Here is a 24,131-nt window from a genome sequence, read left to right on the forward strand (position 1 = left end):
TTTGGTAAAGTTAAATATTTCAGAGTATTTACTAAATTAATTACTTCAGACTATCAGGATTACTAAGAAAATGTGACACCACATTGAGGTCCATTCAGACTTGATTCTGTGCTATGAATTCTGGGGAGTTTAGGCTAACAGAGAAGAAAGGAAAGAAAACATGGTTTCTATGACGAAATGAGAAACTCAGGCAGAAATATTATCATCAAAATAGGCATATGCAGGAGGGAGGATAGAGTTTGCCTGGCCAACCAAATGTGGAGGTAAGAAAGGCACTTCCTACACTGGTGTAGGTGGCGTGGTGACACGGAGGGAACAGGAGGATCGGAATTGATGCCTGCCAGGATGTCAGCATTTCATACATATATGAAAATAAATATATACGTTTTAGAAAGACAGACAGACAGACAGATAGGTAGATAGATAGATCGATTTTTTTTTTTTTTTTTTGAGACAGGGTCTTGCTTTGTCACTCAGGCGGGAGTGCAGTGGCGTGGTCAAGGCTTACTGCAGCCTTACTCTCCCAAGCTCAAGCGATCCTGTACCTCAGCCTCCCAGGTAGCTGGGACTACAGGTGTGTGCCATTACACTCGGCTATTTTTTTGTATTTTTAGTAGAGATGGGTTCTCACTATGTTGTCCAGGCTGGTCTCAAACTCCTGGCCTCAGGCAATCTTCTGGCTTCAGCCTCCCAAAGTGCTGAGATTACAGGCAAGAGCCACTGTGCCTAGCCTCGTATATATATTTTTAAGTGATGAGAAAGTGTGGATTATAACGGAGGTATGGACAACAGAATGAGGAAAGAGGTGAAAGGGAATAATGGACTGAGCAGATGGGACCACTGAAAGAAAATTATTGGGTAGTTTAAATGTTGAAATAAAAAATACTGCATAGTGGATTCAAAAAAGTAAATTATCCTAAATACAGTTAAATGATTTTTTAAAAACAGGTTGTTTGATTTTAGAAATCTTCCTATGTCCATTTTTGAAAACTTGATTTTTCAAAAATTTGAAAGTTGATTTTGCTGACACAAAAAATATGTAAGGTATGGATATATAGATTTATATGCCCTGATGACTTTCAAATTTCAAGCTTTACATCAGACAAAACTGGGATTCTTGGACTTTTGTTATTAGCACAGAATCAATTACCAAACACACAATCCCCCTGCTGTACAGGGACTCCTGCAATCGATAAGAGTTCCCAGAATCCAACACTCTGGTCTTAAGCTCAGCTACTCATTCACATTCTCTACAAATCAATAAGCTAAAAGAGTTTGTTTCTAGGATCAACCAGCAAATGTTCTCTTTTTTGTGTGAATGAATATTCCTTGAAACAAAACTAAGCAATGCAAAGACAAACCAAAATACAAATCACTTTTATCCACATCAACTGATACTACTTCCTCTCCTATATACCAAAATCAAATTATAGGCTCTGCAGACCTTCTCAATTAATGTCTCTTATGTTTTGCAATTTATCTGGGGACAATTCATTTTCCCTCATGTTTCACGATTATGCTGTTTAAATGTCATGATGTTTCCTGAGGTTACACCTCACTTTCGAGATTGGATACTGATATTCTCGGTTCCATTCCTATGCCTGCCTGCAGTGCCCTCTAGAACTGCACCCAGCATCAGCTCAACCTGCAGCAGTACCTACCCACTGTCTTGCCTCCATCCCTGGATCTGTCTCTGGTAGCTGAAAAAACAAAGATCATATATAAGTGTTTTGAGCTGAGTTGTACACCCTGCTGATCAACGGGTCTCAGGAAAGCCCTGGCCTCTGAAATCTATCATCTAAGAGGGCCAAAGAGGTGTTACAAGTCCCTATGAAGCCGGCGGAACTTTCTATTTTTACTTCTGTTAGAGCCATAAGGATTTCCAGGGACAAAAGCCAGTATCATCTTTGGGTTGTGGTTTTCTTGAGTACGGTTACCCATTATTCTGTCCGTGGGCTAAATGCAGCCAAACTAACCTGGTATGACCTACATGGGACTTGTAACAAATAATGTTCTTTGTTAATTAATTAGGCTCTGATAGTTTATTCTGGCTAATAGTGAAGAGTGGTGTGCCCTGTTCCCACTCGGCTCTCCCACAGAGCTCCTGCTGCAACATTCACCATGTGACATGGTGCTAGAAGTTATAAAGACCTAGAGTTGTCCTCAGTTCCTACTCACTTCCTCCACCAATTCATAGGAAAAAGGTTTTAGTAAAGCTACTTAGATGTTTTGCTGTTACTGTGTTTATTGTCGAATATTCAGAGGAGTAGGTCATGCAAACTACCTAGTAAGATTTAATGAGTTACACTGTCAAGTCAAGGATGTCTTGGAGACATAAAAGGACAACTTGTTAGATCTCTGTGGCTCACAAGATTGGGTTTTCTTAGTGATCAGTTAGCTGGTCAGACAAAGCTACACGGGGAAGAAATGAAATCAGATTCAAACTTGATTTGTTGACAGAGCAGATGGAGCCACATCCTGCATTCCTTTTCTGTTGCTAAACTGCTCTGAGCTCATGAGAATCACAGAATTTTGACTGAAGAACCATTTCATGGAGAAGAAAACCACAACTCCCCATATACTGACGAGTTTAAAACATATTTAAACTTTATGTACCTGTCTTTGGAAGATAAGTATCAAGATGTGTCTGAATTAGCAAGTATCTGCCCTTTGAGTATGGCTCAATTTTGAGAACTTATCTAAGCCAAGAGTGAAATATCCCTGGAATTCTGGAGCTAAGCATATGAATCCTAAGATTATCTTAAAATATGTTAGCACTAGGTAGTGTCTAAGTTCCTCTGCTCAATAAAAATACACTCTTTCAATACATTCTTGAGATGAAAACAAATTAGGCAGTACTATCAGGAACGTTAACCTATAAGTGAGATGTGCCATAATTCTTGAGACAGTCTGTAAAGTACTGATATTTTATGAATGATCAAAGTCAATGAATGATTAGCACCAAGCTTAAAACATAGTTTTGTAAGATTAAGAATCTTTTAAGGAAGCTGCTCTCATTTTATCCTAAAATAAATCTAATATTACAGCTACAAGGCTAAACTTCATTCTTATTTTCAATAAAAATCCATATGTCTTACAGATATATAGATTTGTGAGCATGTGCTCTAATACTGAACATATATATGGCCACTTTCATTTTATCATCAATTCCTCATTCATTGACAGGAGACATAAAACACCCAGAGAAACAAGAGTAAGGTATGTAGTTGTATATTTTCCTAGACCTACATAGCTTTTGAGATATTACCAGACAACAAGAAAGATCTAAAGAGAAAAATTTAAAATACAGCAGAAGAAAAGTAGAGACAGGCTTTTCATTTTGGTTTAGTCGTTAAATATTAGCCCAAACTCAAAAGATGTAGTGCTTTAGGATAGACGAAGGTTTAAACTCCTTACAAATGGGGCAGTACGTGTACAGGGCTCATTACCATAAGAAAAACTATAGGTTGAAAACTGGAAACATCCTCTACAGGGGTTTAAACAAATCATAAACTCATAACAATTCTGAGGGCAGGAAAGTGAACTTCAGAGACATTCACAGCCTTTGAGGATAGCACCATGAAAGCAAAGCTTACACACACTTACACACACACACACACACACACACACAACCAAACAACTCTGTCCCTTTGCAGAGAGGAGCAAAAAAGCGAGGAGGCATTGCCTGCCTAGGACGGCACTTCTCCCACCCATCCATACAGGCATTCACTGGAGCTACAGCAAGGCAGATAACACCTGCTGGTAGTCAAGACCTTCACTGGGTGTTGGAACAGTGCAACAGGAGACAAACAAGGAATACAAGTCCAGGTGTACTCCACAAATTATTTGTTTTCTTTCAAACAAATGATTTCTTTTAAGGCAAAATAACAGAACTACCATTTGCATAGCTATACACTTAGTACCTTCATCTACTTTCTTTTCTCTGCTAAGAAATCTTAAGCTATGTTACTCAGGGCAATAAAAGCTGCTGAGGTGAGTATCAGACAAGAAATTCTCTCCTCTAACCTTCTAGGTTTTAATATCTGCAGCTAAACATAAAGCTGGTTCTTAAATAGAACTTCATTCTTATCTTGTTCAAAAGGCAGCTCTGATAGTGAGCAAATGCAAAGCTTTACTCCATTCAGAGAGGCATAGCTAGGGTCCTAATCTGGGAATGAAGAGAGAGACCAGCCATATTGAATTGTCTGGGGCTCTTTCAAAACCATATCTATGTTTGATGTACACCCAGCTTGGCACATACTGAAACTCACAGGTGAAAAAGAGGTGGTTTCAATACAAAAGTCAATTAATTACAGACTTCTAGAAAGAAAATGAAGGGAAGAGCAGAGTTCTAATCTCGTTTTGTGAAACTAGTCTGAGTTTTGTAAAAATGAGCCATGTGGTCTTAGGCAAGTCACTTCAGCCTCAGTTTTCTCATCTGTCAAGTAAGGACAATAAAACCCTGCTCCACCTGCCTCATATAGCTGCTGTAAAAAATTTTAAGATATGATATAAATGAGGTATTATGATGAGTCCCCAGCCAAGGGAACTCTCTTTCTTTAAGGTTTGTAATAAAATAAGCATATTCTCAGAAGTAGGATAGTTTACAACAGGTTTTAGAAGTGGAATTCACTTTGAGGTAGATAGTTTGCCTGGTGTGTCTAGAGTTCATATACCTTGTAGAAAGCCAAAAGAAATGCAGACCAGTTGTTCTAAGAAACCCCAAGAGTAGTATCTGTCTATCTGTCTCTCTGTTTAATAAGTAACTTGATGGCTTGGGCTTCTCATTTCAACCTTTCTTTTCCCTTAACATAATTTGCTTGCCCGTTTATTCAGGGATCAAAATATTGTCTCTGAATTTTTTAGCCAAAAAAGAGGCCTGTCTTGTAATGCTGACAAGCTCTCATATGTTCCAATATAATTGACAATTCCACTTTCTCTATTAAGTATTTCATGGAAGGAGAACAAATTTGTTCTGATCTAACCCTATCTAAATACATCCTAAGTGGCAGGGAAGAATCTAACTCTCCCACCACTGGACTACAATTTTCTAGAGCTGGAGTGGGTTAAAAAGAAGCAGAACTTGGCTAGGTGTGGTGGCTCACCCCTGTAATCTCAGAACTTTGGGAGGCCTAGGTGGGCGGATCACGAGGTTAGGAGTTTGAGACCAGCCTGACCAATATGGTAAAACCCCATATCTACTAAAAATACAAAAATTAGCCAGGCATAGTGGCAGGTGCCTGTCATCGCAGTTAGGAGGCTGAGGCAGGAGAATCACTTGAACCCGGGAGGCGCAGGTTGCAGTGAGCCAAGATGGCGCCACTGCACTCCAGCCTGGGCAACAGAGTGAGACTCTGTCTCAAAAAAAAAAAAAAGAAAAGAAAAGAAGCAGAACTTATGTGGAATTGCAAGATGAAACAAGAACACTGGAGGTGGTGGTTTCTGGACCCAGTGAATCCAGAAGGCCCCAAGGCTCCAGGAGACACCTCAGTCCCCAGCTAACAGGACAGAGAGCTAAGAGTGCTCACTTCCTTTAGCATCTGCCACTACAATTAATGAACTCTGGAAAGATGCACCATTTTAATGATACAGTTATTAAAAAGGAGTATGTGTGGGAATAATGTCAGCATTGCATACTAAATAAATTTCTATGACAAATTGATTCTTACATTCTAATCTGTACCTATTTTCAAGTTAAAATAGTTCCTTATAATAAAATACCACAAACTGGAAATAAAAACAACATGTACATAGACTCTCCCCATGAAAATATCCCTCATTTTTTTTTAGAAATATTATCTCACTATGTTGTCCAGGTTAGAGTGCAGTGACATGATCATAGTTCATTGCAGCCTTAAACTCCTGAACAATCCTCCCACCTCAGTCCTCTGAGTAAATGGAACTATAGGTGCACACCACCATGCCCGGCTAATTTTTTAAAATTTTTTGTAGAGACAGAGGTCTCACTATGTTGCCCAGGCAGGTCTTGAACTCCCGGGTTAAAGCAATCATCCCATATCGGCCTCTCAAAGTGCCAGGATTACAGGCATGAGCCACTCCCTGGCTCCTTAATTTGAAAAGTAAAATAGAAATATATCATCTTTTTAGGAGTTTTAAAAAAATGGGTTTTTAAAAAAATGATTCTAAAGATACAGCATCAAGGCTTTTGAAGTTTACCTAATTAACTTGATGGCTTCCAGCTCCTCGGCACTTAGTGAAGAAGGCATCCTCAAGAAAACCATGTTGAATGTGCAATCATCCAAAAGCGCTGCTGCCTCCTTCATGTCACTGATGGTGATGGTGACTTCTGCTATGTTTGCAAATAGTTTCTGTATAGTATCAGCCAGGTAGCCCACAGTGACATCTCCAACTAATAAGATGTCTATTTTTGCCTGAAAGAGAAGGAAGCAGAGGCGTCACATAATTATTACCTAGGCATACGGAAAATGTCATGTATGAGAGGATAAGATAAATAAAGCTCACAAATAACACAACAATTGACTCCATATCTAGTCTGACTGGCTAGATGGTCAACTATAAGCAGCTCAAGGACAGGAACTATTAATTTCACATCTTCAGTACCTAGAGTAGTGATTAGATCTGAAGGTCATCCTGTTTTTAAACATTTTGCCTACCAATGCCACTCTACTTCAGTTTTTCTGCAAATTTCTCTCTCATCCTATTAAATGATAGAGTTCTTATGACTCAAGTTTCCCAAAAGTCTTTCCTACTGGAAAATCTGTTTATTGCTGAAAGGATCAAAGTCATGACTCTCCCATGTGATTTATTTTGCTGAAACACACATTCCAGGGAACAGAGAAAGATTTAAATCCCTAAATCATAAGAAACATTGAAATAAAGTCCTTTCAATGGAATATCTGTGCTATTCAAACCTCAATATTAGGAACCAAAAAGGCTATTTGCATTTGGAGATATTTTCAAGTATATTCAATTAGGAAAAAGAGCATTCCCAACTTCACGTTTTACTTCTGTATGTTTTATTCTCTACAGCTAATGAACTCAACCCACTGAAAATGCCAAAGAATGGGGATGCTTAAATTAATGGAAATAGAAGACAATTGGAAATGCCAGGCCATAGACATCTGTATGAGAAAACAGATTTGGGAGGTGATTAGAGTTGAAGCTAAAAGAGTGAGTGAAGGGGCTGGAAATACTTGTACAAAGAGAAAGGCAGCTTGGCAAAGAAGCAACTCCACAGGGCAGGATGCTGGTGGAAGCGGCCCCGTGGGGCTTCCTTCTCTTTTCAGCCTGGTTTCCTGAGGGTTGCAAGAAAGAACAGGTGAGGTGCAAGAAACTAGGCAAGAGTAAAGTAAGCAAAGCTTTGGCACTTCTACCTGCTCACCTGATTTTCTTCCTTCTTTTTAAAAAAAGTCAATCTTCCTTTACCATCTCATATCCTAATTCAATCCCTTCTCTGGAAGGAACTGCTGTCAAGAGTTTGGTGTCTATCTTTCCAGACAATTTTTGTGTCAAACATATAAGTACAATACACACATACATAGCTTTTCATAAATGGGCTGTTAGTATTTTTCGAATTGAGTTGCTTTTTTCATTTAACAATATAGTTCAACAATTCCTCAAAAATTCTGATTCACTGGGAACATTCTCATTTTCCAGGCGGTTATAGATTTATTCTCATAAAAATATGTTTTCTATTATTTGTTGGGATCAGGGGTGAATGTGCTCATCTGTCACCTTGATCCAGTCTTCCTTATTTTCGATGATGATAATTGATTAAGACATTCTCCCAGTGTTGGGTTTTCATGTTATTACGGTGCCATGATGAATACATTTACAAATACATCTTTGTGCAAATAAGCATATATCCCAGAATTGAAACTAGGAAATCAGAAAGTAAACTTTTACTTGTTTTGCATACTCCAAAGGATACAAAAATTTATATCCCCACAAGCAGTATATATGAGTACTCATTTCCCCAAACTCTTAATAAGACTGATTATTCTTAACCTTTAAAAAATTTTTGTATTGTGAGCAAAAAATCTTATCCTTTTTATTGGCATTTTTTGAATGAATGGAGTATCTTTTCATTTTAGTGGCAATTTGCATTTCATTATCACATATTTATTATGCATGCCCATTTACTCCCTTTGCTCACCTTCCTATTTGTGGTTTGTATTTTTCTTACTGCTTTGTGGGAGTTTATACAGTCTGGATATTAGTCAACTACTTTTTTTCCAGTCTGTCACTCTGCCTTTAATTCTTTTTTGTTTTTTTGTTTTTGTTTTTTTTTTAGAGGAGTCTCACTCTGTCGTCCAGGCTGGAGTGCAGTGGCGCGATCTCGGCTCACTGTAACCTCTGCCTCCTGGGTTCAAGAGAGTCTCCTGCTTCAGCCTCCTGAGTAGCTGGGATTACAGGTGCCCGCCACCACGCCTGGCTAATTTTTGTATTTTTAGTAGAGATGAGGTTTCACCGTGTTGGCCAGGCTAGTCTCGAACTCCTGACCTCAGGTGATCCACCCACCTTGGCCTCCCAAAGTGCTGGGATTACAGGTGTGAGCCACCATGCCCAGCCCTTTAATTCTGATTATAAGGTCTCTTGTCACTAAATATTTAAATATTTAGTAACAAATCTACTGTTTCCTTTATGGCTTTGGTGAATTTTATCTTGCTTTCAAAGCCATCTCTGTTTATGTTAAAATATGCTTTGGTAGAGTATTCTAATACTTTTAAGGGTTTATTTTTGCATTTAGCTTTTTATCCCAGCTGGAGTTTATTTGGTGATTAATATGAGGTAGGTATCTGCTTTCAGTTTTCTTTTTAAATGCAGAACTAATTGACCCAACAGGATTACTGAACGGACTAACCTTCTCTCAGTGTTTTCATGAGCAAAGTTTTCACAATGCCAGGTAGGGGTGTGTAGGGGTGTGTGGGGGAGTGTGTGTGTGTGTGTTTCTGGACTTCATTCTGATCCACTGATCTATTTGCCTATTCCTGGTTAATACCACACTGCTTAATTACTAGCTCTTCATAGTGTGTTTTGATATTTGATAGAACATGTTTCCCTCCTTGTTATTTTTCAATTCAGTTATTATATATTTTCCAACAATTTCTCTTCCAACAGAAATTGGCATCAGTTTGCCAAGGAACCTTGTTAAAGTTTTAATTATGGTGGCCTCTATTTTAACAGTTAATTTTTTAACTGTTAACTATTTTTAACTATTTTAACAGTTAATTAGAAAATATTGTTGCTATATTAAATCTCTGTATTTAGGAAGTATGCATCTTAGAGAATTTGAGTCTTCTATTATGTTCTTCAGTTTTATGGACTTTCATATTGATTTTGCATGTGTCCTAGTATGTATTCCCAGATATATCCTACGTATTCCCAGATATTTCAACATTGGAGGTCACTGTGAAGGGGATCTCTTCTTACTCACTACATTTTCTGATTGATTACAGCTGACATATAGAAGTGCTATTGATTTCTGTATAAGAAACTTGCTTCAAGTAATGCACTTTATAGTACTCTCTGTTCAGTTCCAATACATTTCCGTTGATTCTTCTCAATTTCCTAGGTAGGCAATCCTACCGCCTTCAAAAAATTACACTTTTTTCTCTGTTTCCAGAACTTATGCCTTTTGACTTTAAAGCATTGGCTAGAACATCCAAAACAAGAGTGAATAACAGGAGTGATAGTAGGTGCTCCTGTCTTGTTCCTGACTTTAGTGGGAATATTTCAGATGATTTTACTACTAAATATGATACTTACTGAAGATTTCTGATCAACATCCTTTATCAGTTAAAAAAGTTTCTATTTGGAAGCTAAGAATTTTACATCAGAAAAGGGTGTTGATATTTATTAAATGCTTTTTCAGTATAACATGATTTTTTTTTATTTTTTGATCTGCTAGGCAGTGAATTATATTAGTAGATTTCCTAATGTCAAGCTATCACGGTATTGCTGGGATAAACCTATTCATAATGTGTAATGAATTCAATTCCTTCACCTTTAGATTTTTGCATCTATGTTCATAAGTGAATCTTGATATAATTTTGTTTTATTGTATTGCCTTATCTTGTTTAGGTATCAGGGTTATGTCAGCCTTGAAGAATAAAATATTGTTCTGTGGTCTTGAATAGTTTATAAAACACAAATTATCTGCATCTTAAATTTAGGTAAAACATGTCTAGAAAATCTAGTTCTGAAGACATTTATAGAGCTGGATCTTACATTTCATTTTATAGTTCCTTATTGATTAATGGTAAATTGAAGTTTCCCACCTTCTCTTAAATGAATTTTGTTCATATACATTTTACAAATCCATTTCATATGGAGTTTTTATATTGTTTAATGTTTTAATTTTAAAATATACATATAATACCTATTACTGGTGTTGAGTTCATTTTGCTTCTTAACTATAAATGTTTAATTTTTTCTTTTTCTGGTAATGCTTTATTGAGCATATAGAACTGTGTGGTCCAATACAGTAGCCACATGTGGCTATTTAAACCTATGTTAATTAAAATTAATTAAAGTTTGTAATTTAGTTCAGTTGCACTAGCCATATTTCACATTCTCAACATCCTCATGTGGTGTGGACTATCAGATGGCATAATTACACATTTTCGTCACTGTGGTAAGTTCTACTGGGCAGCAAAGTAGAGGATCTAAATTTTCCTCCTAGTGGCATTTTGTTGTACCCCACAAATTTTTATATATAGTGAGTTCACGTTCATTCATTGCTAATTAGTTTATAATTTCAGTTGATAGTTCCATTTTAATCTAAGACTTTTATTAAATACCTATATAAAGGTGTTTTTAATTTTCAAGGCGATAGTATGTTTGGTTTTTTATTTTTTTGGCTATTTGTTAGTTGCTAATTTCTTATTTCAGTGCACTGTCAACAATGAATGTGTCCTGCATGAAGTCTACTTTTTAAAATTTGTTGACATTTTATTCATAGCCTAACACACAGTTTTTGTTAATCGTCCATGGGTACTTGAAAACAATGCCTATTTTCTGTGTGCATAAAGTTCTATATATCTTTCAGAACAAAATTGTTAATTCTTTGCTTATATTAGGTCTACTTGATCTTTCAGTTTATGAAAGAAGAGTATCAAAGTCTCCTTAATTATGGTTTTGTCAATCCATCAATTTCTCTAATCATAGGTTATATTTATAATTATGGGTTAAGTACATAAAGGTTCATGATATTTTATAAATATATAACTATAATATTTAACAATATATGTGATCTATGTTTATATAGTATATTATTAGTGTATATATATAGATGATTCTATATAGCGAATACTACTATATAAAATATATCTCCTTGCCCTTTAATGCTTTTCACCTTAAATTTTATTTTTCTGATATACAGCTTCGTTCTTCATACCCCCTTATTTTAAACTGTTATCATCTTTCCTGTGACTTTTGTAAACAGCTTTTAATTGAATTTACAGTTTTTACAATCTTTCAGTTTTTAATGTATGAATTTAAGTAATTACATTACTGACATTAACTAGTGTACATTAACTTCATTAATGTAATGAATTAGCTAATATCGATTAATTGTGAACATTTACAATTTAATGTGAAATGACCTTATTCCCTTTCATTTATTATTTCAGGCTTCCTATTTATTGTAATTTTTTTTTCCCCATAGCTACTGTTAGGCTGATCAAATTTTCATTTTTCCATCCTGTTGCTCCTATAATGCTTTGGGAATTAAATCCCTAATTTTTGTAACTTAAGTGCTTAATTGTCTTTTTATTTGGAATTAATTTGACTTACAGAAGAGTTGCAGAGAGGGTATGGTGAGTTCTCAAAAACATCTGACTCAGCTTCCCCAAATATTAACATCTTACAATCATAGTATGTTTATCAAAACTAAGAAATTGTGAGGGGCTTTTTAACCATGAGAAAGAAAACCCTAAGAAATTAATATTAGTACTATGCTATTAGCTAAACTACACACTTTATTCGAATTTCACCAATTTTTCCACTGATAGCCTTTTTCTGTCCCAGGATGCCATCTGGATAATAGGTTGTACTTAGTCCTCGTGTCTCCTAGTTTCTTCTAATATGCAACAGTTTCTCAGTTTTTACTGGCTTTTGAGGAGTGCTGGTCAGGTATTTTGCAGAATGTCCCACTACTTGGATTTGTCTGACATTTTCTCATAATTAGACTGGGACTATAGATTTTGGGTAGAATACCATGGACACGAGCGCCTCCTTCTTACGGTGTCATATATCAATGAGAGATTTCCAGGGAGGTTCACCTTGGTCGCTTGGTTAAGATGGTGTCTGCAAGGTTTCTCCACTGTTAAGTCACTTGTTTATCCTTTACACATTCTTGTTTTCAGAAGGCAGTCACTAAGTCTGGCCACACTCAATGAAAAGGGACTGAAGTACCACCTCTTGGAGGGAGGAATATCAAACAATTGTGGATGTACGTTAAACCCATCACAGTAATTAATAAATGTTAGTGGAGATGGTTTGAGGCTTTGCAAATATCCCATTTCTCCTGGAAGTTATACCCTCTGTTCCTGCCCTTCATTTGTGGATCTTGTCTGTAGCAATTATTACTATGACATTCCATTGGTGATTTTCTATTTCCTTCCATCTACATTTTTGATTTGGAAATCTTCTGTAAGGAGGATATGTTCCTTCTCCCTCATTTACTTATTTAGTCAATTATTTATTTAAATCAGTAACGACATATTTATTTTATTCTTTGGGTTACAATCCAATACTATCATTTATTTTGTTACTCAAATTACTCCACTTTGGCCGCCAAAATTTCAGAAATACTTAATTATTAGTAAGTATACATAGCCATTTTCAATTAAGGTGTAGAGTTAATCTAAATCTACAGCCTCTCTCCAAACAAGGCAGCATCCTTAACATGTCTCCCTCCACCCCATATACTTCTCAAGCTATGACTAGCTGGAATTTTAGTTCCAATCATTGTTAAATATTTACATTTTTATTAACATTTACACTTAATTTTTTGTTTCTCTGATTCTTACAGTTTCTTGTATCTCATATTTGCTTCTTTCTTGGATTCATTTTCTTGAACTGAAGTACAGGCTCAGAAAATCCTTTAAAGACTGTCGGATAGCATCAGAGTCCTAGCAAGTCTGAAAACATCTTCATTGTGCTCTCACAGTTCAGTGCAAGTTTTACCCAGCAAATACTTATAAGGTCAAAATCACTTTGTCTCTGAATTTTCCTTCTGGAATCCAAGTCGCTAATGAAAAGAATAAGCTGCTTTGTTCCTTTGGATGCTTTTCTCCTCTTTTTCCTCTGCATTGATAGTTTCTAGGCTGTGTTTAAGTATATACCTTATTCATCCTACTTGGCACCCAGTAGCTCTGAAAATTTTCTTACTTATTTCCTTCTTTCTGTTGTCTTTGTCTCTCCTTGTAAATCTTCTATGAGAGGCTGCATGTCTTAAATTGATCCTACATGCCTTGACTTCTCTCTCAGAGATTTCCTCATTTTCCAGATCACCAGCTTAGTCTTCAGTCCTTCTAAGTATTTTTTATATAATTTCAATCCATTTAATGTGAATTACTAATTTCTAAGATTTTTTGGTAATTTTTCATAACTTATTTTTAGGATGTGATATTCTCTCTACAGATACAAATTCAAATTTTAGAAGTTTTTTTTTTCTATTCCTTTACATCCTAGTTTATTCAAGCTGCTATAACAAAAGACTATAAACTGGGTGGCTTATAAACAACAGAAATTCATTTCTCAGCTCGGAGGTTGGGAAGTCCAAGATCACAGCACTGGCAGATTAAATGTCTGGTGATGGCACAATTTCTGGTTCATAGATGGCAATTTATTTGTGTTCTCACATGGAGAAGCAAGGGATCTTTCTTGGGCCTCTTTTATAAGGCACTAACCCCATTCACGAGGGCTCCTCCTTTATGACCTAATCACCTCCCAAAGACCCCACCTGCTAACGCCATCGCCTTAGCAGTTAAGATTTCAACATATGAATTCAGTAGAGGGCACAAACATTCAGACTATAGCACCTTAAAAATCTGACTCTTTAATTGTTCAATCTGTGCATTTGTCTAGTTCTGTTAACGTCTGTCAATCCTTGGTTTCCAAACATAAATATGAATCAAGAACTAAGTGGATGTGAACAGGCAGTATCTCCTGCAGCTGGGGTGGTGTTTCCTCAGTGGGGGCCTCCATTAATGGGACAACTGACTATGGGTTTGGTGAGAGTGAGCAGGATGAGTGAAAGCAAAGACGAGAGCAGAGGGGCTAGCGCCAGCTAATTGTCAAAATCAAGGTGGGCTCTACTCTGAAGACCAAGTATGTTTATTTTCCTCCTGGGAAGAACTGCCTTTCCTCTTTCAGTTACAGAGGTCTGGAAATTACTCATACCAGGATTCCTCATCTCATGTATAGTTCATTTTCTTTAGAGAATAGTTCCTGAATTTTATCCTTAAGTTAAAAGCACCATTGCTCCTGCTTTAGTAGGAGTGAGCTGGGAGAATCCACAGGGTAAATCCAGGGGGCCAACCCGGCCCGGGAGTTCTGTACCCAGCTAATTCAAACCAGGTGAGCACCCTTTGGGCTACTTTCATCTTTGTTTCTGTCAACATTGAGCCTGGACTATCACTAAAATTGTTTTATCACTGCATTTCTTCTCCTTGTCTTTTAAGCTGTGGATTTTCTACTTTTGTTTTAGGTGCAATTGGACCCCATCTGCTTTCTAAATGTCACATTTTTCTGTGGATTTTTTTTTTAACGTTCAGAGAGAAGTTGCTTTGTTCAAACCAAGATCCCATTAAGAACTATGCATTGCATTTGGTTGTTATATCTCCTTGATCTTTTAATTTGGAATACCTGCCTTCTTATTTTTCCATGATATTTACTTGAAGGAATCATCACATTTTGAAAACATCTGCTCTGGAGTTTGGGGTAGATGGGGAGGTTGACCTGTGTGCTCAATCATCATGAGCCAATCTCCTTCACCTGCAGTACCCTACTCTAAACAGGATACCAATTTAAACTCCCTAGCATGGTGTTTCATAGCCTGCTACCAACCTACTTCCCTGAATATTCTATATTCCAAGAACACAGTACAACACTTTTAAATGAGCTTTGAAATATGTAATTTCTACAGTAGAGAGCGTTGGGGCACTACTAGTGTGTTTCCTTTTCATTTTATAAACACTCCTCATTTCCAGCAGCACTTTAGGAGCAGCATGGGACTCTAAGCCTTTGTGATGCCTGTGAGCGCAGAGTGTTTGCTAATCTCCACTATAGCGCGTGATTTCTTCTATGCAAGTATATTCTTTGTGAACCCAAAGCCAAACAATGAAACAGTCATTAACAAGTGATCACAACAGGAGCAATTATAGTTTTGTTTTTTAATTAACCTAATTAATTGAAGCAAATATGAATGCCTAAAAATAACCTATCTAGTACAATCAGGGTGTATGACCATGTAATTGATCTTCCAAACTGAGGCACTTTTGAGAATGAAAGGAGTTGCCATTAATAATTACACTAAAATAACACATACAAACTAGGGTGTCCTAGGATATAGTTTGTGAAACTTTCCATTAGTAAGGTTTATTTTTTCTTTTAAAATATCCTGCCACTGTATGTATCTGCTTAAATATGTTTGATGTTTATTCTCTCCATAGATATTTACTGAGCCCTTACTATAGGGCAGACACAGGGCTGGGTGCTAGGAACACAAGGTGAACAAACAAGACAAGACAAGGTCCTTGCCCTCATGGGGCTTACATTCTAATAGCCCTTTTCTCTGCTGATAAGAAAGCATGGCATTCAATCCTTGGAATATAGGAAGAATAGAGTATGACCAGTTCTACTAAGGGTGTTATCCTTTTTCAACAGCTTGCTGCAGTGGGAAGGGAGCAAAGCCATTTGAGGCAGACACACCAGAGTCTTGTCACTTGTTTCAACTATTTACCAGTGGCTTTGAATAAGACACTTAAGTGATCCTCCTCTGAAGGATCAAAATACTTACGTTGCAAGATTGTTATGAGAAGTGTTTGTATAGTGCCCTGCAGGTGGTAGTTATTACCATGTTTTTGCAAGTAATACCGAACCTGAGCACAAAGAACACAGAAAACGTCAAATCAACCTAGCAGGGGAGGGGCCAGGGGGGAGAGGAAAATGTGTCCATGCTGGGCTCTGCACTGTTTGAATCACAGTGCTCAGGAAACACGGCCTCCTGCAGAGCATAAGCTTTAAAATAACAGAAATCAACTGCCTAGCTTGAGCCTTTCCCTAGCTAGCACATGGCATTCTGACTGCACTAACCCCCCTTAGAGGCTCAGTTCCAGTGTCCCCAGAATCTCTCGGCCTTTGGGGGAAAAAAAAGTCAAGAAAGAGTTATGAAGGGCAGAACATGCATAGTGGGAAGTCGGGAGAAATCTGAGGGTAGGTAGGAAGATGATCTGGAAAGGGATGAGGAGAAACAAGCACCACTAACCCACCGTTCTGTGCAGGAGTCTGAAGTTTTTGCATAGTGTCTTGCACCATGGCACAGAGCGGGTATGACATAAAGCAGCTCTGGAAAGAACTGATTTGCTCTCTTCCCAAATGCTTCTTTCCCTGCCTTACAAAATCAGTGCCATAGCACACTTGGAATGTTAATGGACAAATCAGAACACTGCTCAAGTCCACTATCCCAGTTCCATAACTCAAATTAACGGAATAGTTTATAATCAACATAAATCTGAATATTTATTTAGTTTAAAATATCTTGTTGACAATGTAATATGAACACAGGCGATGAAAAAGATCTATTGACAAAAAGAAAAAGGAATAAATGTTTCTAGTATATTCTGCTTGGAAAACTGCCTTTTAGTACATCTAAGATTTTCACCTGCAAGCAGTAATTTGAACCAATGCTAGGCTTCGTTTGATGAAATATCTTTTTCTGTTTGAATTGCTTACTACACCTTTGTAAACAAAAGTAACATGTATTCATTGGGAAATACTAAATTGAAAAAAGAAAATAAAGTGTAATTCCACCACTCAGGGTAAGCCCTATTAACACCTTGGTACATACCCTTTAAGTGTGGGTGGTTTTAATAACACGACATCATTGTCACCAAGACACTTCATCCACTGTTTCATTTCTGTGATCACAGTAACATACAGGGCACTCTAGTCTCTACAATTGTTAAAACACTGGATTTCCATTTGCAATCTGTGGCAGGCTAAACCCTTAATTAGTAACAGCAGGTGCTGAAGTGCTTAAAGCAAATCACTCCTACATTTTAGTGAGTTGTTATTTATGTCACTCTTATCACCAGGAGCAGAGCAGCCCACAATCAGCAGCAGCTGCAAGGCTGAGGCTCTCATGGGGCAATTGTGGGCCTTCAGTTTCCTCAGGAGTCAAGGGATTTAAACAGCTCTATCTGGAGAAACTGAGCAAGCAGCTTTTCTCACAAAGGCACACAAAGGGGTCAGTTGGGGCTTCACACTCTTTCAAGGGGAGGAAACCACAATTATTTATATTCTACTAGATCATCAGATATTTCATTCAGAATTCGTTTTGTGCAGCTTTGCCTAATCCTGCACCATAAAATACTATTTTTCCTTAGAGTTTAAATAGGTTTCTCCATCTTGAAAAATTAAGAAAACCTGTTAAACGGGTCCACTTCAAAGTGATTCTAATTCCATTTCAGACAAGCTTGCTCTTAAGAAGAGATGGAATTAAGTTCGCAGAGCATTCTAAGAGGTAACAAGACTACATTCAGCACAAAAGATTGCTCTCTCCTATTTATCAAGATGCGGACAATACTAAGATGAAAGCCCCCCTCCCCAGCTGGCCTTGCTTTCTGGAGTGGGGAGGTTTCGCCTATGCTTTCCTCCTAGTGGGGTAATCATCACGTTTCACTTTTATCAAAAACAGTTACAAAAGTGATTTTGTGCTTTGCTAAAGGGGCCGAAAAATAAGGTGCTTTCAAGAGAGGCCAGTGGGCTTTTCGATTTCCATGGAGGTGGCAAATGCGTGCAGAGCAGGTCCCCTTCCCACCACGGCTTTGGTTCCACACAAAGTTGCCTGTTTGGGTGGAAGCTCCACGGACACTTTGGGATGCCACGCCAGTGCGCAAACTGAAAATAAGCATGCCCAGCTGTGCAGAGACGGGAATGCAGGAAAACAACGTGCCTAAACAAACTTTCTTATATTAAAAAATCATCGTTCACATTTTTGTCCAGCCACCAGCCCCAGAGTGCGTACTAAATGGTGTTTCTACGTAGCTAACTTTACAAGTGGCCTTCTGCTCGAAAAATAAGTTGGGGAAACGTCAAGGGCTAAGATGGTTTTGTTTTTTTTTTTTTAGTTGGAGAATTCACATTTATTAATTGATGTGATGCAATCTGCAATTTTTGGATTCCAGATAAGTTTCACTGAACATTTCATCAGTTACTGGGTTTTCTTTATAACACGATTCAGTTCTCTTTCTTCCTTGGCCTCCTCTCCTGAGATAAATCAGCCCCGTCCCCCAACCTCGGGCCCCAAGGGCCTGGTGGCACCTGGGGGCACCCTCAGAAGCCGGGTCCGCGCTTCCCCACCTCGGGGCGCCCGGGGAGAGTGGACTAGCGCCCTGGAAAGGGCCCTTCCTGCTATCCGCTCCTCGCGGTTCCCCGAGAATGAGAGCTCCCCGGGCCGGGCTTTGAGGGCCGAGGGGACCACCGACCTAGGGCCCGCCCGCGAGGTTATAAACGCAGCTGCCTCCCCTTCCTCAGCCTCTTACCTGGCCCGAGATCTGGCTGTGCTCCTGGCAGATAATTGAGGAAGCCATGGCCGCTGTGCACGTGCTGGGTCCTGGGGCAGCCTCCCAGCAGGAGGAGCTCCACAGCCGCTGCGTCCCGGGCCCGCCCCCAGCACTAATGGCTCCTGGCCGCAGCTGAGGGCGAGCACGCCCCGGGCGCCCTTAAAGTGGCCCTGTCGCCGGTTCTGGCGCGTGGGGGAGCAGCAGGCCGCTCTGAGGGGTCCCCGCAGAACCCGGGTCGGGGGCCTGCCCGCGGGGGCTACTCAAGCTGTCCTGGGGGCCCTTAGGAGACCGTGTCATTAGCTGACTGCGCACTCCAAGTCCCCTTCCCACGGCAGCTCTCACGACACTAAGCCCCGCGTAGTCACTCCCACTGCGCCGCCTGGGGAGGCGGGAGGCAAGGCGTCACCTCAAGATGGTCTAAAAATTTTAAGAAGTCTTTTCTTACGGGCAGTCTTTCCAGTTTAAATGTTAGGAATTAGCAAACACTTGGGTTTGTTTTGCTCTTTTCTAAACAAACATAAACAGAGGATAGGGAAGGCGAGTACTTTTACGGTGCTTTCTTTCCAAACCACTAAGAAATTTAAAATGTTAGGCCGGGCGCGGTGGCTCACGCCTGTTCATCCTAGCATTTTGGTAGGCCGAGGCGGGTGGATCACTTGAGCTCAGGAGTTCGAGACCAGCCAAGCCAACATGGTGAAAACCCGTCTCTACTAAAAATACAAAAATTAGCCAGGTGTGGTGATGGGCGCCTGTAATCCCAGCTATCTGGGAGGCTGAGGCACAAGAATCGCTTGAACCCGGAAGGCGGAGGTTGCAGTGAGCCAAGATCGCCCACTGCACTCCAGCCTGGGCGAGGGAGCGAGATTCTGTCTCAAATATATATATATATATTAGAAACACTTCATTTTTGTGCTGTGATTTAACAAATACTGTCCCTATTTTCTCAACTGAAACAATGAGGCGATAAAATTTTCTCGTGACTACTGCTACGTAAACCCCTCTACTCAACCTTCACTGAACATTTTACTGAGACCTATTGGGCGTCAGGACCTGCGAAGGATCCTTCCTCGGATGTGTTTTGACTACTGTGCCATGATTTTTCCATTGCTGTAAGTGTGGTGGTTCTTGTGGATGACTGCAGACTCTGGATCTCACTAGAGCACAGAACACAGAGGAGCTCTACGGGGAACCATCGCTGCAGGCCGTCCCTGAGCAAGTCTCCTGGTTCCTGAGCAGCTGGTGCTGTGTCCTGGGGGTCCGATTTAGATCCTGGGGCATGCAAAAATACAACCGTGGTATTCTACAATTCTGATGGGAAGAAAAGGAGCAGATAAACTTCTGATGGGATCATTCTGCATTAATTTTGAAAGTGTACACATCTTAACAGAGTGTAATAAATTTCACTTCTATTGCTTTTCCAATTAATCAGGAACTGACACTATCCAGATCAATGTCTGTGCGGGAAGCGGTTTGCTCACCAATATAAGACAAAGGTCAAGTCCTGCCCAGGCATTGGTGTAGGGTGTGAATTGAGGCAGCTTTGAGCATTTCGTCCTGAATGCGCAAGCACCAGATTTCCATTGCTCCAGAGGTCTAGACTAGCGAGTCTAATTCTAACAAAGACAATGTTGAAAGGGAAACGGACTCATTGCTTTTAAGTAAAAAAATGCCCCTAAGATTATGTGAGAGGAAGTCATCACTACTGTGTTGAAGGAAGAAAAAAAAGATAATAAACTTCTCCTGTATCTAGAATATGAATCCAAGCTTCCTAAGAATTAACTTAGATATTTTTGTTTCCAATCTCCTTTAAAAAAAAAAAAAAAAAAAAAAAAAAAAAAGGTCAAGTGTAGTGGTGGCTCATGTCCATAATTCCAGCACTTTGGGAGGCCAAGGTGAGATCACTTGAGGTCACTAGTTCCTGAGAGACAGAAGGACACCCCCGTCTCTACAAAAACTAAAAAAAGTTAGCCTGGTGTGGTGGCACACACCTGTGGTCCCAGCTACTCCAGAGGCTGTGGTGTGAGGATTGCTTGAGCTTGGGAGTTTGAGGCTGCAATGATCTGTGATTGCACCACTCCAGGCTGGGGAACAGAGGGAGACCCTGTCTCACAAAACAAACAAACAAAATACTTTCTTTGTAAATGAACAGACATCTACTCTAAAACAATGTCTCTTCCCAGGGAAGATTTTGCCCTCCAAGGGACATTTGGCAATGTCTGAAGACATTTTTCATTGTCATCACTGGTGGTGCACTAGCTTCTAGCCAGTAGAGTTCAGGGATGCTGCTAAACATCCTACAATGCCCAGGACAGCGCTCTACAACAGAGAATTATGTGGCCCAAAATGGTATTCGTGCTGAGGTTGAGAAACCCTACTATTAATATAACCCCTCCAAATTATAACATAGAGTATAAGCCATTTGATTTCTTTGGCACCTTTCACATTCTTGAATCTTGTGTAGTGGAAAGGAAAAGATGAGGCTTAGAGGAAAGGAAAAAATATTACACACACCAAAATGGCAAACTCAGTATTTCAAAGCCGGAACTGGTGTAAATTGTGTTGGTGGTTGCATGGGGAAAAGGAAAGGTCAGTTTTAATCCTGTCCTTTCCCTATTTAAAAACGTACAAGGGTTTCTCTGCTTATTACAATTAAGTCCCATTCCTCAATGTGGCATTAGGGCCACATTACCTTGTCCCATTCTGGCTTTCTAGACTTAGCTTCAAATCAAGTGACTAGATTAGTTTCTATTCCCTAATAGTGTACCGATGTCCCCCCAAGAGTCCCCAGTATAAGATTTGCACAAGCAAATAGAGTAACTTCTTTCTTTGGAATTGTAGTATTAATAAGTCACCTGAAGCCTAGAGGAGCACCAAGCTGCCTTAAACAATAGCACTTGCCATCACAACACTGTGAGCACAGTTTATTGGTTTGGGAACTGCCCTGAATATAGCTTCTGATCCTTCCCAGCTGCTAATTCACTTATTCTTTGATTCTGAGCTCTGCCTGAAAAACATTTCCTGTCCATTATCCCTGCATCAAAAAGGCTTCCACTCCTGCTGCATGCATGCCTTCTTTCTGCCTCTCCCTCAGTCCTCCTAACCCGAAAGTACAGTTCTGACAGCTGCGTTGTCTGAGGTTTAGCGCACCTGCTTACCCCTGAATGTTATACTTGTGCTTGCTTGGTTTTCTCCCACACAACAGGCTGACTCACACTTTTGTTTTGTAGTTAGTCTAAGAAGACAACAGAAAATTTCCAAAGTAGTACTAATTCCATCTGCTAAAGATTTAATATTGATGTCCCCCCAAAATTCACATTTGAAATCTAGCCCCTAGGTAATAGTATTAAGAGGTGGGATCTTTGGGAGGTAATAGGTCATGGGGAGGAGCCCTCATAAACTGGATTAGTGCCCTTGTAAAATAAGCCCACGAGAGATCCCTCACCCCTTCTACCACGTGAGGACACAGTGAGAAGATGCCATCTATGAACCAGGAAGTGGGCCCTCCCCAGAGATTGAATCTGCTGCTGCCTTCATCTTGGACTTCACAGCCTCTAGAACTGTGAGAATAAATTTCTGTTGTTTATAAGCCACCCAGTATGTATTTTGTTATAGCACTTCAAATAGACTAACACCGTCTCACACCTCTGCTCAACAGTTATGACTTGATTTTAGCAGCATGGTAAGGCAGAGACTGTTTATTAGATTTCATATCCTAGTATTTAGTATACATACAGAAGGTGATAATAAATACATGTTTTTCCCAATGAGTTTAGAACCATTGCCCTTAGGCAGTAACAAAGGTCAAAGAATAGTACCAACTTCTAATGATGCCCTGCATTAGACTGCAGTAAGACTTGACAGTTTTCTCATCATTCAGTATGTTCACTTTTTAAAACAGGATTTAGTTCTACTAAATCTGCCTCATTTTAACCACAAGTCTTTGCTAGGAAATGTAGAGCTAAACCAAAGTAACACTGTAACCATGGAGGAGGGGCTGTGTCACACAAAGTCCACAGTGGGCCTGTGCCATCCCACATTGATTCATTTTGAGTGCATGCCCCCAGGGTAGTCATTGGTTATAGCTGTATGGTCTGAGGAGATCACAAAGTTACAAATGAACTCATTTTCCTTTAGCCACAGTGACAGCCAACTGTGGCTGTATGAAGTCATGAGGAATTTCTTTAGCACAAAAATGTCAGGCCACCTTAAATGAGAGAAGCTTCTTGTTTGTAAAGGTGAGGGATAAGCGGGAGTAGAAAAATGTCATTCACACTTTACTCATGAATATGTTGATGTATACTAATATGGTTTAAAAGTCAGCTGACAGGCCTGGTATAGGTGGCTCACACTTGTAATCCAAACACTTTGGGAGTCCAAGCCAGGAGGAATACTTGAGGCCAGGAGTTCAAGACTAGCCTGGGCAACATGGCAAAATATCATTTCTACCAAAAATTAAAAAAAAAAATTAGGTGTGGTGGCACACACCTGAGAGGCTGAGCCCAGGAATTTGAGGCTGCAGTGAGCTATGATCATGCAACTGCACTCAATCCTGGGAAACAGAGCAAGACCTTGTCTCAAAAAAAAAAAAAAAAAAGTTATCTGAAGTAATTTTAATCTTTTTATTTTGAAAATTTCATACATATCCGAGTATATTTATTACACATGTATTATTTAAAGTATAATAATATGGATGTGTATGTACCTACCATTCAGCCTAACAGACACTACCAATAATTTTAAAATACCTGTGTGTCTCTCATTGACATTTCCCCCTCTCTCCCAGATATAAATACTATTTTGTTATTTACTTAGATTTACTTCTTTTCACTGCTGAAACCAGAATGGATTGTGATGTGTGAGAGAAAGAAACCTTTGTGTTAAGCCTCTAAAGTCTCAGAGTGATTTTTTATAGTCATAATAGAGAGATTAATAGCTTGAATTTATCAAAATACTAATATGTGTGGCATTAACTTAGCAGGTCTGCAGTGAGAGGCACAGAAACAAATATGGGAGGTTGGAAGCCTGGGATCCCTGTTATGCCATAGCAGACCAAGTGCTTACTAAGACTGTAGGTCAAAGGAAGGATGTTGGGAAAACAATGAATAATAATGTGTTGATATGGTTTGGCTATGTCCCCACCCAAATCTCATCTTGAATTGTAGTTCCCATAATCCCCACATGTCTGGGAGGGACCTGGTGGGAGGTAATTGAATCATGGGGGAGGTTACCCCCATGCTGCTGTTCTCATGCTAGTGAGTGAGTTCTCATAAGATCTGATGGTTTTATAAGGGGCTTTTCCCACTTTTGCTCGGCACTTTTCTTTCTTGCTGCCATGTGAAGAAGGACGTGTTTGCT

General features: G+C 39.2%; 1 protein-coding gene across 3 annotated transcripts in view; it reads right to left on the reverse strand.

Annotated features, from left to right (window-relative positions):
- The window catches only part of SOHLH2 (spermatogenesis and oogenesis specific basic helix-loop-helix 2), a 46,373-nt gene extending 27,453 nt beyond the window's left edge, over positions 1-18,920 (reverse strand). Inside the window, exons 1-3 of one of the 3 annotated variants that reach the window (XM_063618870.1) lie at positions 18,756-18,920; positions 6,178-6,392; positions 1,662-1,700 (exon numbers count right to left, since the gene is read on the reverse strand). In XM_063618870.1, the coding sequence (XP_063474940.1) occupies positions 1,662-1,700; positions 6,178-6,392; positions 18,756-18,803 (302 nt within the window). In that variant the 5' untranslated portion in view covers positions 18,804-18,920. The remainder of the gene's footprint in view (positions 1-1,661; positions 1,701-6,177; positions 6,393-18,755) is intronic. The other 2 variants (XM_055245227.2, XM_055245228.2) reach the window with 2 other exon arrangements.
- Positions 18,921-24,131: the final 5,211 nt, after the last annotated feature.

This window comes from Symphalangus syndactylus, chromosome 15 (genome assembly GCF_028878055.3).
Source record: "Symphalangus syndactylus isolate Jambi chromosome 15, NHGRI_mSymSyn1-v2.1_pri, whole genome shotgun sequence".
NCBI classification, from domain to species: Eukaryota; Metazoa; Chordata; class Mammalia; order Primates; family Hylobatidae; genus Symphalangus; species Symphalangus syndactylus.